Raw genomic sequence first — 16,467 nt, forward strand, 5'->3', positions numbered from 1 at the left:
CGTTCCTTTCCAAATTAAAGCTTAATTATCTCTGAAAAATGCATGGTTACCCCCAATTTTCTTTTTGGATACCAAGAGCACTTGCTAAGTTCTGCTTTCTCCGCATAAATTTAAACCGCGCAAAAATATCCCTGCATTTAGTAAGCACTACCGATAGGAAATCGTCATCATCATCATCATCATTTTATCATAATAATTATTGAAATGTTGGCCTCGTTGACCTTTCAGAAATCAGAAAACTCACTGCGAACGTGGAGGCAGTGTTGTTAGGTGTTATTATTCCTTTGTGTCAAAGAAACTCTGGAAGACTTGAGGAAGCTGATCGTGAGGTAAATCCATGATTTTTAGTTACAAATTAAGGAGGAAAAGTTTCTGTAGGAAAAACCCTGTAAAGAAACTACATGATTCTAAGGACACTGCTAATGAACGTCCTTGCACAGTCACTTGTTAAACACTTATTGTTTCTTGATTCTAATTGAAGCATCGTCTGAACCTTTTATCCTTTCCTTGCGTTTCTTTCATTCCAGATTGGACCTCCCTTTTTGACTTATTTCCCATAAGTTCCTATTTTCTCATTGTTATCACCAATTCGGTCCGGAATCATTTCCTGGCGTTTCGCTCCTGTTATTTCATACATTGTACTTTGCCGCGCATACCTTTGATTAATTTCAATTCAAGCTTTCAATTCCTCCTTTCATTTTGTCCGACTGAGCAACTGAGGTTTTGTCCTACTTGTCTTCCAATCTAATTTAAATTCTCTCACACTAAGCTCATGTTATTAAATTTTTCGTCTCGTGTTTGCTTGTAGTTAACTTATCACATAGGTGTTGGCTATCCTTGCAGGCCTTGTGGTTTCCTCTTCTCGAAACAGTGATGGCGCCTCAACGAAAGTGTATAGACACAACCAGTGCATATTTTCTGGGTGAGAGGTTTCTTTTTCTTGTCGAATCCTTGCGTAGTTTTTTTCAATGAGAATTTATCAAAAAGGGCTTTTGTTTTAAGTGGTGTGAGTTCTCGATTGCCTTGCTTTATTTCATCTCTGCGCTGTATGACTGGCTTAAAAATCTCGCGCCTCATTCTTAGCCAATCAGAGGTTAAACCCAGTTCATTCGTGACTGGTTTGCATGCATTTTTCCCGCGCTGCACGCTGGCTGTGATGTACGGAGCTATGATTGGCTGGTGTTGTTTTTTTTTCTCTTGTGATTGGCCAGGTAATTACATCGGTTTTGGTGACACGACACTATTACGGTAATCGGTTAACTAAAGTTTGTAATTTACCTTTTGCAGCTTTCAAGGAACAAACCCGGCACGTGTTGAACAGCATGATGGGATACATTTCGCTTCCAGCTATTCTCCAGAAGATAATGCAGGTAGAAAATCTTTCAGAATGTTTTCATGTGACGTCACGGCAGCCATGTTGAAGGAGTGAAATATTCTTTTGGGAATTGAACTCCATTTTAATTGAAGCAATCTCTGGTTTTTCCGGTTAATTTGCTCAAAGCGTGGGAGAGTGGTTTAATCTTGTTTCTCAAAGCTCTCAAAATGGACTGAATTGCTAAATCAACACAGTCGCGTTATTTCCTTCGAAACTCGATTAAATATCGTTGTATCACAGGTAACCCAGGCTCACTGTGTGCGTCACGTAGGTATTAAAATATAAAGAACATATGAGGCGAAGTTTAGGTCTGAAAATTTGCTAGAAAATGGTAATAAAAATCGATAAAACTTACCATGTGGTGAGCTGTTGTTGTCTTTAATACGTACACGAAGTTTCGGGGAAAATGGTCCCCGTTCACCTTCCTTCATAATATAGTGACAAGGTAGGAGACGGAAGCCAGCGTCGGGACTCCGATCGACCCAAAACAAGCACGATTTTTTCCGCGAAAATCAAATCCAGTCGCTAAATAAACACGCCAGGTTCGTGGAATAGGAATTTCTCTAAACCATGAATCCACTGAAGCATCTCCAGGTAGCAACGCGGAGCCACCAGACTCCGTAAAACTTGTAAGTTAACCTGCTAAAATGGCGGCCAGAAAGCGTGGTACTCACGAAGTGCCCAATTCAAAATGGCACTGCACTCTGGACGCCTGGTGACGAGTATAATAAGTCTCCCTCGAGGGAGGGGAGTCCTTAATTGCTCAGTGAGTTTTGTTTTTAGCAATTTGGGACTCCCCTCCCTCGAGGGAGACTTATTATACTCGTCACCAGGCGTCCAGAGTTCAGTGCCATTTTGAATTGGGCACTTCGTGAGCACCACGCTTTCTGGCCGCCATTTTAGCAGGTTAACTTACAAGTTTTACGGAGTCTGGTGGCTCCGCGTTGCTACCTGGAGATGCTTCAGTGGATTCATGGTTTAGAGAAATTCCTATTCCACGAACCTGGCGTGTTTATTTAGCGACTGGATTTGATTTTCGCGGAAAAAATCGTGCTTGTTTTGGGTCGATCGGAGTCCCGACGCTGGCTTCCGTCTCCTACCTTGTCACTATATTATGAAGGAAGGTGAACGGGGACCATTTTCCCCGAAACTTCGTGTACGTATTAAAGACAACAACAGCTCACCACATGGTAAGTTTTATCGATTTTTATTACCATTTTCTAGCAAATTTTCAGACCTAAACTTCGCCTCATATGTTCTTTATATTTTAATACCTACGTGACGCACACAGTGAGCCTGGGTTACCTGTGGTTGTATTGAATAGGCGATTTTCGAAATATAAAATATTCAGCTTGATCGTGAGGCAGTGAGGACAAAAACAACAGAAACACGTTGGAATGAATGTGAAAAATATTTACATATCATCCACTTTCCTTTGTCTTTGTCCTCTAAACCTCTCTTTCAAGCTGAATGTTAATATATCGAAAAAGGCCTATTGGCAGATTTCCGAACTTAAATTGACATTTTCATGCTATTATGTTAACACACTGAAAATCCAAAGGACGCCTTTCGGTTGATGATACCCGCAAAAAAAAAATGACAAAACTGATTACTAACGGAATGATATATGAAATGAACCGTATATTGAACTGCGGATATGAAGTCAAGGGAAGCTATGATCCTCACAGTTATGAACGCAATTTTAGCAGTTGTGTCAAATGTTCCCATGATGAATGAATCAATTCAATGTTCATATCCGCAGCTCAAAAAATGATTCATTTCACATATCATTCCGTTCATTGATTCATTCATCACGGGAACATTTAACCCACAAATGACTAGCTCCCATCATCAGTGGCTTTATAGCCCAGTTGGTTAGAGCGTCGCACCGGCATCGCGTGGTCACAGGGTTCAAACCCCGTTGAAGTCCTGAAATTTTCAGGCTTCTCTACGCAATTTCTAAAAGTGCGTTTATAACTGTGAGAATCATAGCTTCACTTGAAAACTGATTACTGCCTTTTAGCGCAAACTCATCTTTTTTTTTGGCTAAAGATGACCAAGAAAGAGTTACGTGCGAACTCGAATAAAGTCGATAAGACATTTTGGTCAATCCTTTTGTTCTAGAGTCTCTTTAAATCGTGAAAGTAAAACACAGAACGCTTTGAATGCGACTAATGTTTTTAAAGGTTGGATTGATTGAGTTTCGACCAAAAATCGTCCAAGAAGGTTTTTTTTTGTCAGCATATTTAATTGTCTTGGATTGGACGAGTTAAACTGAAATGCTCGTTTGTAGCTTTTTTTCCCTTCTTAACCGTTTCTGTTTTTTTTGTTGCGTTAAACAGGACCCCACATATAGTGCAGGCAAATTTGGTGAGATCAAGGAACTCATTTTAGGGATGTTAGATACCTATAGTTATGAATCGGTAAGCAAACTTTGGGTTGTGAATTTGAAATTTCTTGCTTTGGAACACTTATTTGCTATATTCTGGGCAGGGGGTTTTTTCAAGTTCGGAAATTTCTTTGAACGAGAACAACCATGTCCAACTTTCTATTTGGCCAACATCTATAAAACTGTATTTAAAGCCCTTGATGATGATAATTTATCGTAATGGTTGAAATACCTTCTCTTGCAGACGTTGTTAAAAACTACGAACAAGCTGTTAGCAGGCGATCTTCACTCTTCGCTCAGCCACCTTAAGAGACACTCTAATCTTGGCTTAAGTCCCAAATCGTTTCGATGCGCCATATGCCACAGAGGTTTCATCGAGGAATTTGCCAGCAGTCAGCGTGATGATGTTCTTGTCTTTAGGTGAGGAGTCTTTGCACATCTAATACCCCTGTGAGGTTCAGCTGGTGTTGGTTCGTGGTTTGGCGCAGGAAAGGGGCAGTTAGAAATGTTTGATTATCAGTAAACAAAATATGAAATAGTGTTTTTTATTTAGGTTGTTTTAAAAAAATAAAGCCACTAATATTCAGCAAGAGAGGGTGCGCTCCTTGGATTATACCGCATCTGGAAAATATTTCATTATCCTTGCGTGTCTAATTAACGCGGCGTGTTTAAGAGTTTTCTTGAAGCTTTTCAAGTGCGAATGATCAATGTATTTTTGGTTTTTACAACTTCTTCTCTTTCACCTCAAGTGCTGTGAACGAATGCCATGGACGTCCATGGATGGTTCGTAGAAAATGCCTGCCATCGCCAGGTGATCTGGTGACGTAATCTGGAGGGCTGGGAAGAAACCTTTTAACGCCGTATCCCATAACCATGGTTTTGTTTCCAAATTTCCTGCGGTATTTCCATCGCCAAAACTCAACAGATCATTCCGTGTCTCCCACATTTCCTGTTACTGAATGAACATTCAAGTGGAAACCGCCGATACATCCTCGCCTCTGCCATGTTGAATTCGGAAATAACATTCAAGGCCGCGAGCGGTTGTGGGATACGGTGTTAAAATTTTTCTCCCCAGTTCTCCGAATTACGTCACCAGATCACGTGGCGGACGGTGTTGCCGTCCAGTAGCAGGGTGGTCATTGTGGCGGTCCCTGGACATCCACGCACCCAGTCCTCACTCAGCTGGATGCAGGCGTCAAAAAAATAATCATATTTTCGCTTTAGGTGCGGTCACGTTTATCACTCGGAATGTATGGCAGGAACGACTGGAACGGAAGGCAGCTGGATTTGTTTGCTTTGTAATAAAACTGGTCTCTCTCGTCTTTCTTCGGGGAAAGGAAAAACATCGTTTGGAAAACTAGCGAAGCCATCTTCTGCAGCCATAAAGGTTTTTACCACAATTGCTTGTAATCTCGCAATCTAATTGGCTAATATGCCGTTGCCGATAAGAGTTTTGACAACGCTGTACGCGTCACTCTCGAGCCAATTTGTCATGCAATGTAATAGCCAATCAGGAACGCCCATTTTGGGAAATAAACCAATCATATTACGAGAAAGTTATAGACAACGCTTGCTCTTTCTTGGTGTGATGATTTTGGTCACGCTCTGAAATAAAAACTTTCTTTGGCGTTGAATATTGTGGTAAAGACAAATCGAAAGTGGTTCAGCGTTGTCTGTACTCTTATCGACAACGATGTTCGTCATCACAGTGGTTAAAATGTTGTGGATTCACTCGGCTGCGCCTCGTGAGTCCACAACATTTTGACCACTGTGATGACGCATATCGTTGTCGATAAGAGTACAGACAACGCTGAACCACTTTCGATTTATTAAATGGAAGTATATGGAAAATTTTTGATAAAATCTACTAATCTTCAACGACGTTGAATGACGAAGAACTAGCCAAAGAAACAGACAAACAAACGTGAACTTTCAATAGGATCAGTTAGTTTCGCATGATTTACGTTATTCTCCTTTACGTTGCTAGCTGTTGTGGTTTTTAATCTTACGCCTCAAAACGAAACTAAGTAAGCGACTCATTCCTTCAGATCTCTTGATTCTGCATCGCACTCCATTAATTATTGATTTGTTCTTATAGCAATCTGAAAGTGGTGGAGCTTCTGCGAAAGAAGCGACTCAGAAGGTAAGTTTTTCTGTTTGTCCCTCATTTCTTTTAGCAATTTCCTTCTTTGACAAGAAGAGAGTGTGTTGTTTTAACAGACAGAAAGAGCTGTTCCTTCGCTCACACAGCAGCAATTTGAGGCAGTAACCAGACTTAAATCACAGAACAAAGGTGCTTCGAGGGTAAGTGGACCTCCTTTAGTGGGTTGGGAGGGGAGAGTGGTGCTATGATGTACTTACGTTCCTTCTTGGAAAAGGGATCGGGATTGCAATACTTTGAGTTTTGTAATAGGCTTGGGGACGGATAAGTTAAGTGTTGCAGGAGGTTTCTGTTTTTTGATGTTACTAATAGTCGCTTAAGGTTCAAAATTACCATTTTAAAGGCTTACAAATTGTTTTTTAAAAAGGAAACTGAAAAACCAAACGTTTTCGATCATTCATGGTATTCTTTTTATGCCTCAAGGTCAATATCGTGTGAGAGATATAACACTCAAACTCGCTGTACAGCGGAAGCCTTTGACCCATCCCGTTTCAGTGTTTGTGTTTTTAGGGTCAACGAGTGGGTTGCATAACTGAATGACTTCAATTTTTTTTTTTGTTCTTGTTGTCCCCTGTAGTTTGCCATTTTATCAGAATTGTCCAAACCAAGCGATGCGTTCAGTCTCAGTTATGGATCCCGCTTCAGCAACTCAAGCAGTATTTTTGAAGACGAAAGATTTCGCTTGCATCTGGCTCCTCCGCGCTATTAACAGATGGCCGCTTCAATAACACACCTGAATCCACACGGTTTTGTTCCTTTGATCTCTTGTCTGCACTCCGTCCTGAAATTAGCCTGTATTTGTATTTGTGACATACGTAGCATCACGAAAGTACTATGTCAGTATCTTTGCGTCATCCAGTTGTCATCTCATCGTGTATATTTCGTGTATTTCCTGTAATAAAAATGTGATTGTACCCTTTATAGAGTTCCTTAGGTTCCAAAAAGGATACTTTATCTCCTGGCGGATCAGAACAAAATGAGATGCAAGTTGCCCTGGGAATTTATTTTTGTATTAAACAAGTTGCAATTTAACAAATCGATGTCAGTTTTTCATGCGTCTGTCCTGTTATTGATCATGAATTTCGTCATAACATTGTCAAAGTAGCTGTGGATCCACGAGGCGATAGCCGAGGGGATCCGCAGATTTGTTTTTTTACAATAACAAAAAGGCAGAGGGCTCAAAATTAAGTCAAAACACGAGAAGAAAGCGAGACAAAAATGCGAGAAACTTCAATCTGACGCGAGCAATATCGCTTCATTATCTCATAAATTATAAACTTGTGTCTGTCCGCTTATTTACAACAAAATTAGCCAATGAGCGCGCGAGATTTTTGCAGTCATTGTAAAAAAAAACTATTTTGCTTTGCAGTTATCTTTCAAAAGAAATATGGCATTACTTATAAAAATATATATATTTCTTTCAAGCACGTGGTATATTGTATTGGGTGACCTGAGAATATACAGCTTTTAATGTGATAGATTTAATAATACGAGTGGGATATCTATATGCCTAGTTATTTTCTAATTTGTAATGAAATTTGTTTTATGTAGTTGTCAATGTGCTCCAAATATTGGAGCGTTCTTTCCTATTCTGTTTGCTTTAAACATAGTACTCCGTTAACTACGCTTTAAATGTCCTGTATGTTCAGAGTATTTAATGTTTGTTGTAAACGTGAATATGGGAATTAAGGTAACATGGATGATAAATAAGCAATCAATTCAGTTCACGAGCGTACAAAATGCTACAGAAAATAAAAGCAAAATGTCACACCCCAGGAATACTGTCTGTGTTTGCCTGACTTGCCTTATATCTCAATTACTGTTTCCATGCGTCCATTTAGCAATCACTCCAAGGGCGTTCATTGGATAGGAGATGGGAAATAACTAGCGAAGCGCGTGGCGCCGAGTTTCCTACAACCAATCTCATATCCAACAAGCGTGAATGGCATAGTATTTTATTAACGTTCAAAATTGCTTACGTTTGGATGCCTGGATATGTCAGTTCTCGTCACAATTTTCCTGTTTGACAACTTTTAGCGCAATCATACGGTATGTGAACTTTTATTAAATTCTCGACCTCGGATATCGTGTTTCTAGCTTCTGGATTGGTTCACACTCAATTTCGGTTATCTGCTCCTATACCGTATGACCTCAGTAATATGGAAACTGCTTGCGTCAAGTGTTGCCAAGCTGGAAACTTATTGGCATTAATTTCCAAGTGTCCAAGAATTCAGAAGGTAATGTAAATTTAATAAAACGGTTATTCCATTCGCGCTTGTTGGATATGAGACCAGTTATAGCCAACTCGGCGCTACGCTCCCAGTTTATCTAACGCACGCTCGTTGAATAATTATCCCATATTTTAATTCGATGTAGACTTTATGGCAACATTTTTTTTACCGGGCAGTGACAGACTGTATAATAAGACCTGCTATGCTAGAGCATACCGGAACTTTTAAAATTAGAACATTTTAGGTGGCTAGTTACCTTACAAGAACCACTATTTGCCTTGCGGTTTGCGTCATTAGGGCAAGACACGAGAAATATTTGATTTGTCACATATATAAATCTTCATGTGTTTGAACGACGTAATGGATATGAAATGAACGTTAGAAAGATTTCAGGCTAACTGGCAACTGCTAAAGATGCTAATCTAACTGCGATGATTCTTTAACTTTCCTTTTATACGAGATTGGTGGTGAACAGCAAAAACGAGAAGTTGTAACTGAAAAGAGCCGACATCATTGAATCGCGTGATGTCAAATGGCTTGTCGCAGCATCTTGCCAGATAATGAAGAAAAGCACTGCAAACAGAATGCTTATTGCAGAAATTTCTAGACTGAAACTAGAGCTCGCGGACACATTTTTGGCACTATTAAAACAAATGAAACTTTTAAACAGACCCCAACAATACTATCTTATTCACGCGAAATCTTGACTTTGCTTGTTACTGTTTGGCTTCTACTCTTTAACGGAAACACTTATTACTGTTATTTCTGGAAATCTTCATTAGTTCTTGTGCATATCTTCCTGATAAAACAGAGAGTAAATTATTTTTTTTAGCTTGTTCTTTCGATGGACATCTTTTTCTCGAATTTAGAAATAGCTGCCTTAGTTTGTCGTATGTTTCGCATCGGTGTAAGTTTCACCTTACCAAAGAGGCGAATGGAGCTTCAATTTTAGCTTTAAACACCTTAAATAATTCATCAGTTTCAGAAAAGATTATCACTGCTCCCTTCTATAACCCCAAAGTTTTGAGTCGGTAGTTATACTATTCATTAAATTAAAAATATCCTTTTTGTTTTCAACATTTTTGTTAGAAACATTTGTCACAATGCACACTGAGTGAAGGATTTTTTGAGGGGATTTAGTCTTAAACAGTCTCGATTTACATGTGGCAGGTCTTCCTTCAGCAGACTCAAATTGGTATCCATGACAACATTTACTCAAGTCCTGAATAATTTGCTAACGTTTTATTTTATGTTTGCTTTGGTAGCGATGTTATTGGTTGTCGTGTACGACATCCTCTTGGGAAATCTTCAATTATTCATGCACGGGTTAATTTACATCTAGCAACTTCTGCCTCTCGAGCGAACGAGCGAAATACCGAAATGATTTTCACCAAATAGGCTCCTTTTTTTCTGTGGATATTACATGGACATTTAAGTTAATCGCTTCACAGAAACAAAAGTGTTACCTGGAAAGAGTTATGGATTTTGGATGCAGTTACGGGGGTTTAAAATCTGCTTTGGTGTGTTAAATATTCGTTTTCGTTGCAATGTTGTGAAGGCATTATTTGATGTGCCGGAGTCACAGAATCACGTCCGCTAAGGTAACAACTTACAGCACGTACTTTGATCTTTTTTTGCAGTTTTTGAAGCTGTTGTTGGTGATTTTGTTGGAGACAGAAGCAACGTACAATCAGATGCCAAGAGGTAACGTCTTTTATTTCTACTTCTATACCTCAGGGTGTTAGCGTTTAATGTGAACAAATTCTATATGCAGCTGGTATACAATTATTCAAAGTTGTTGTTCATGTCACTGAGACATGCCACCTTCTGCTACTGTATGGATGTCAATGCTATACAAGTCTTTTGAATTCTAAGACAGTTTTTAATTCTAAGCTTTCATTTAAGGCCTTTAAGCAAGTTGTTTGAATGGTAAGATAAACCTCCAAAAAGCCGCGCGAAATATAAATTAAGCGAATCATGGGCATAACGCGATACAATTGCGCGTGATCTAACTTTTTTGTAGCTTTATCGACTTACAAAAACGTACGATTATAGCCTAAAGATGGCAGGAAAAAACCTGAAATTATTCAAACTCTCTTGCACACTATTCTGCTCGATTCAAGCTCTGATGAGAAGGAAGACTTTTTCACTCTCGGTTCCAAACACTATCTAATATCCTTGTTAACAGTAAATTCCTCAGCAAACTTTTCACCTTGCGAAATAAGACGGTCAAGGCAAGATATTTGACTGTATTATTTTCCCCAAAAGACGGCAAGCATTGTCAAAGTACTTGATCGTATTCATAGTATAAATTTGTATTAACGAAACATGACCCAGCACCAATCAATATCCTTTTGGGGTTTCGATGGAACTCGAACTGAAAAACCCAAAGTAATAAATCTCTTTGGTTTTACTATAGAAGTTAAAGAGTTCATAGCAGTTTTAACCCAAAAACAAGGGATATCTGCCCAAAAACATTTAGCCGGAAAAGGGAAACACATTGGCTTAATTCAGAACATTGAAGTCCGTTATTGACGACATTGTGCGTTGTTCTGATTGGTCAAAATGTGAGGCAGGTGTTGTCAAGTTATGTTAAGATGACGAAGGTTACTAGTTGTGTTCTATTTACCGATATTGCATTCAACTTGGGATCTCGCTGGTGAAAAGGTATTGCTTTTCATAGCATGATTTCAAACAGGTTATCGCGAACTGCAAGAAGTTAACAAAACACATTATATTCTTGTTACCAACGGCACATATGCATGCAAACTACACAAACAGAATTACTCCAACGAGGCATTGCATGACAGGACATCACAGGAAATTAATTCTGCTTAGCTGCGCATGCTGGTCTTCTGATTAGTGTACATATCGAGGCTGTGGGGTTTTTATCCATATAGTAAAGAGCTAGAACCAACTTCCTAACCTATTAACTATAGAAACTGCACCACGAACAGTTTAATTATCTTAGGTCATTTGCTTCTTCTTCAAGTCTTCTTCTTCTTTGAGGGAGGTAGTGCAGCTAAGTGTTTAGGGCGCTTGCCTTGAGATCTGGATATCCCGGAGTTCAACACCTGCTCTGAGCACTCGTTGAATTTGTTCCATGTAGTCCCTGGTTCAATTTCCTGGCTGCACTTGTAAATAGCCAACTCGTTTGCCACCGGCCAGTTGGGATTCTTAAAGTTATTCTGTTCAATGCTCGGAGATATTAGCTACTAGCTACTCTACAAATCCGAGGGAAAATAATGATACTTACTTACTTTACTTACTAAGTTATCACTGGTCTTCTTCTTAAGTGTATTACGAAACCCTGGAATGCAATAAACGCCAGCATGAAAAAAAGTCGAATTGAAAACCTTTAGACTGAAATCTTGAAAGTAAAACACAAATTGCATGTTTCAAAAAAGCGCATGCGCGCGTCGGAATAATGGTTGATTTTTTCACAAACCATCCCTTATAATATATAGATTTAGCCAAGCCTAAAAGCGGAGCTCCCGTTTCTAGCCCCACAAAGCAATATAGTGTATATGGAAATAATTATGCTTCTTCATAAAGTACAAAATTAATCGACATTAGTGTATACAGTTTACAGTGATTAAACCGCATCTCTGAGCTGACAGCAGTAAACAAACAAGCATTGTAAACAATAACCAACAATCAACAACTAAAACTGAAATTACATGCATTTCCGTTTGACTGATAATGTTTAAACCCTCTCTCTTCAGTTTGGAACAAATCGCAGGTTCGAGCTTATCAAACCGCTTTTCAAAGTCTTACTTACCAAAAAGAACCTAAACTGTCCCAAACATTGCTTACAAGTGCATTCGTTGCAGATAAATGCATGTACAGCAATCCAATTTAAATTTATACGGCGTCGAGAGTTCGATTGTAATATGTTTGACGAATGATGACAAGAAAACTCGCCAATGATGTTTGCCGTAAGCTTGAATGGCGACGAGGTGGGCGATTGTTAAAATATGGCAGAATCTCTGTCAACACGAAATTGCAAATGTTTTCAGGCCTTCTTCGTTTTTTTTTAGCGAGTTTTACAAAATATGTGAGGCAGCGAGGCATGCAGTTAGAAGGAAAACATTTACCTTACCTGAAAGCTAACCGTTGTAAATAAGTGTTTTGTCTCTAGCTCTATTTCTCTCAGCTTTACAGTGTTCTTCATTGAAATTTCTCTTATTCTCCTTCCTCGGCTTCTCTCGAGGCTTTCTTCGCTTATATTTCTCAAATGTCGTGGCCTCTTCTCTCGTACTCTTTCCTGCTCTTTATCCCGTTTCTCGTCACTAATAGTAAAAACTCTTTTTCAAAAGTGACGAAGGTCAGTGGGATAAACTTGGGCTGTACAAGAGTTTCCCGCCCATCCGCGCCTCAAAGCTGCATTCATGAGACTCCCCTCCTTTCTCTTTCTTATTCTCCCACCCCCTACCCCAGAGCCTGTACGGACGGACGGACAGACCCACGCACGGTCAATCACGTGACAGCCAAACCAAGAAAGGTTAACCATTTTCTCTTAAGTATCGGGCTCTGCCTGGAGCCCCGCTATGATCTCCTAAATACTGCGCGTGCCTGAATGGCCAATAGACCACGTTCGATACATCAGTCAATATTCACACTTGGCTACTAGGCCTTACGGTTAAATTGGAATATTGTTTTGTTTACAAATCTCCTTTGAGACTTGTGAGACAAAGAAAACAGAACTGAGCAGTGAAATTTTACCAGAAAGCCTCGTAGCCATGCCTGAATATTGATATTTAGTAAAATCCAACTAGTGGTCTATTATCAGTGCTGCGTTCTGATTGGTTGAGCTACTAGTAGGCTATTTGTTATAGCCCACTAGTAGCGAAAAGCGCCGGCTTTGAAAACCAAAACAACAATTAAAGTCTAGCTTTAACTAGCGAAAGATGTTTTGTCTCGATATTTTTTTGACCAACTAGTTGGATTTTACTAAAACAATTATTCCTCTCGCCCTCATGGCCTCTGAGTCAATAGCCTATTCGGCCTTCGGCCTCATGGGCTATTGACTGCTTTGAAAACCAAAACAACAATTAAAGTCTAGCTTTAACTAGCGAAAGATGTTTTGTCTCGATATTTTTTTGACCAACTAGTTGGATTTTACTAAAACAATTATTCCTCTCGCCCTCATGGCCTCTGAGTCAATAGCCTATTCGGCCTTCGGCCTCATGGGCTATTGACTCATAGCCCATTCGGGCTCGAGGAATAATTGTTAAATATATCGAACGAGGCCTATTTGAATTCAGTCTCTTTTTAACCTCGTTTTCTTGGTTCGTGAGGTAACGTAAGACTCCTTTTTTGCTGTTCAATGCGATGAATTAATATTGGTGGAACGCGGAACGTAAATTAGAATGTGCGGTGGTCAAACTCGGTTAGCAAGTTTTGTTTGTAATTCTTTGATTGCACTCACGTGATAAGACGGCCATGTTGGTGACAAAACGTTAACAATAGAAAAATGTAGCTCAAACTTTACAGTCAAATTCCCAAGAGACTATTTCGCAATTGTTCTTTCCACAAACATGGCAGCCGTGACGTCACGTGCAATCAAAGAATAGAGAGATTAAGCATCGCGTTTACGTGAAACGGCAAACGCGAAACGGCAAACGCGAAACGGCAAACGCGAAACGGTGGGCTGCTGCTTGTCATAAAAGCATGGAAATTATGTTATTCTAACTCGTCTTTCTCTTTTAAAAATTTACTTGATACCTGCTGCTAACACGCAAGAAATCAGCTCATATCAAACGAGTTTCTCCCATTTTTGGCAAAACGCAAACTTAAGTCCGACGTTTGCCGTTTGCCGCTTGCCGCAAACGTGTTGGTTATTCTCTCCAATAACTAGAAACCGAGCTGCCTGTATACGGAAATTAATGAGCTCTTTTACGCCAGTATTTACTGTGTCATATTATTTTGCTTCTCAGATTGTAGTAAAAACGTGAAATTAGACGGTGAAAAAGAAAAAGGGAACTTTGCAAGTCCTGGAGGATATCAAGGATATCCTAATGATACATACTGCAGGTAAAAAAGGAATAAAACAGAGCGGCGACTGAAAGGGCGTCGAATAAAAAGGAGACAAACTCATGGCAGCCGGTAGATTGTTGTGATTATGTCTGGCTAGTTTTACGAAAAAAATTTTGGATTGGAATCTGTGAACTTTACAGCAACAATTGTATCAAGCGATATTCCACAAGATTGAACAGGATAATTGTTAAATATACCATGATGGCTAAGCCAATCAAAACACTAGAAATGCATTATCCAATGGTCCAGTTTTAAATAAATACAATACAATACAATATAATACAACTTTATTGGTTCCAGTCCACTACTGGTTTTTCAGAAACCAATGGGCCCTTTCCGAGTTCATGTCTGCCTCGTCTTCAAAGCGAGTCTAAGTGCGAAGTTTTTGTCATGAAAATTAGTTTTCATTCATATGTAAAGGAGAACTAATTACCATCACAAAGATTTCGCACTTAGACTTGCTTTGAAGAGAAGGCAGGCATGAAAGTGGAAATGGCCAATTACAAAATAAGTAATAAAATCTAAATAAATAAAAAATACACATAATCAGATTCGCATTACATCACTCATTTTCTAAAAATTTATAAAAAGCACGATTCATAATTTGTTTTTTAAAAGAATCTAAACAGTTGAAATATATAATTATCAATACAATGATTCTTTGTAGATTAAATGTTCCTTGCAAGAAGATGAATTCAAACTCACCAACAATATTCGGTTGAAACCCGAACTCAACACACAAGTTGATCATGTCAGTTTAGCATCACACTTTAAAACTTTTACCGTTATGTCAGAGTTATGTTTTCTATTATACTGTTGGTTAGTTTGAATTTATCTGCTTGTAACGAACATTTAACCAACAAAGAGTCATTCAACACATTGATGACAAAGCACAATTTTCTGCTTTTATTGGTACCATTTTTGTCCGCGAAACACAAAATTACGTATATCGCAGGATATCTGTTGAGTACGCACAACAAATATTGAGCGCGCTATGACAATATTTGGACCAGGGCGCTTATACATAGGGCGGTGAAACGGCCACTCCGCTCTTGGCCCAATGGGTGATGCGGAGAAGGACTGGCACGAGCGCTCCTTCCGCGCTTCCGGTGCAATTAATGGCTGCCAAAAATATCCTCTCGACGAACCGGAAATCAAATTTTCTTTCTTTATTTTTGGGCCACGAGTAGTGTATTTTTTAAAGGCCTTTTTGATATTTTTGACCCAAATCTCAATACTATTTTGTCTGTTGGAATATCACTCAAGTATTTTCGTCGGAAGCTGCTTAAATTTGAGTGAAGTAAGACAGTGTCGAATGCAGGTATGTCTTGCTTTTCGTGACCAAGCCGTGTTCCGCTGCTTCTTTTAGGAGTACTCCACATTACTCCACTCTAAATTTTAGATATGTTTAAGATCGATAGCTTTTACATAACATAGTAAAAAACCAGCTGGATATATTTGGATATAGCAGCGTTTCAGAACTTCAAACTTGCTCACTTTAAATCGCTCGCGACGAATCGCCCGCCGCAGTCAATTTCACCGACAGTAAAAAACTATTTTCAAGATTTCAGCCGCTTGGGAAAATCAGCAAACAACAAATACGGTTTAGTCAGGGCGCTTGTAAGTTCATCTTGATAATTTAAATAAAATACGAGTAAAGCTTGCTGTCAATACTCTGTCAGAAAAAGTTTGCAAATACGTGGCTTTGCATGAAAACAACACCACAGAAAAGACACAAGAATTTATGAAAATGTGAAATGCTTTGGAATGTCTTCAAAGATAACAGGTCACTGCAGTCAATAACAGATCAACGTGTTACCAACTTAAACCAAGTACTTAATTACTTCAAAGCCTGGAAAAAAGAGCTTCAACAAACATTCCACAGAAGGACAGATGTGTGAGAACACTTCATAACATGGCAAACAATGTTTGATCTCGAGGTAATATATAGACTAGACTTAAAATGGATCACAGCAAAACAATGCAAACTGATAAGTTATTGTAAATACCATGTCCTTGCCCCGTTAGGTATGACCATGCAAAAAAGTCATTCTATTCCATGGCAACTCCTTCATATTTTGTACCAACTGAGGACAAAGCAATGATTCCAGTTCCTTGCAGAATATCCTCCCGTGAGGAAAAGCAATTTGTAGCCTGTCACTACTGCTACGTTTTAATTAAGACTCCCCATCCTCTCCCAAACCCCATATTGTTTTCTTTGCCTTTGTGCAGTTTGGACACAAACAAATAAGCTAACCGGTGGCTGATCAAT

General features: G+C 39.1%; 1 protein-coding gene and 1 pseudogene across 1 annotated transcript in view; both read left to right on the forward strand.

The window, feature by feature from the left end:
• The window catches only part of LOC138049691 (vacuolar protein sorting-associated protein 8 homolog), a 34,429-nt gene extending 26,725 nt beyond the window's left edge, over window positions 1-7,704 (forward strand). Inside the window, 9 exon segments of the mRNA XM_068896095.1 lie at window positions 229-329; window positions 844-922; window positions 1,288-1,370; window positions 3,718-3,798; window positions 4,009-4,184; window positions 4,989-5,151; window positions 5,863-5,907; window positions 5,985-6,068; window positions 6,503-7,704. Coding sequence (XP_068752196.1) covers window positions 229-329; window positions 844-922; window positions 1,288-1,370; window positions 3,718-3,798; window positions 4,009-4,184; window positions 4,989-5,151; window positions 5,863-5,907; window positions 5,985-6,068; window positions 6,503-6,634 — 944 coding nt within the window. The 3' untranslated portion in view covers window positions 6,635-7,704.
• A 1,770-nt stretch (window positions 7,705-9,474) lies between these two features.
• Window positions 9,475-16,467, forward strand: part of LOC138049693 (uncharacterized) — a 21,000-nt pseudogene continuing 14,007 nt past the window's right edge.

Source organism: Montipora capricornis, chromosome 5, assembly GCF_036669925.1.
Source record: "Montipora capricornis isolate CH-2021 chromosome 5, ASM3666992v2, whole genome shotgun sequence".
Taxonomy (NCBI): Eukaryota; Metazoa; Cnidaria; class Anthozoa; order Scleractinia; family Acroporidae; genus Montipora; species Montipora capricornis.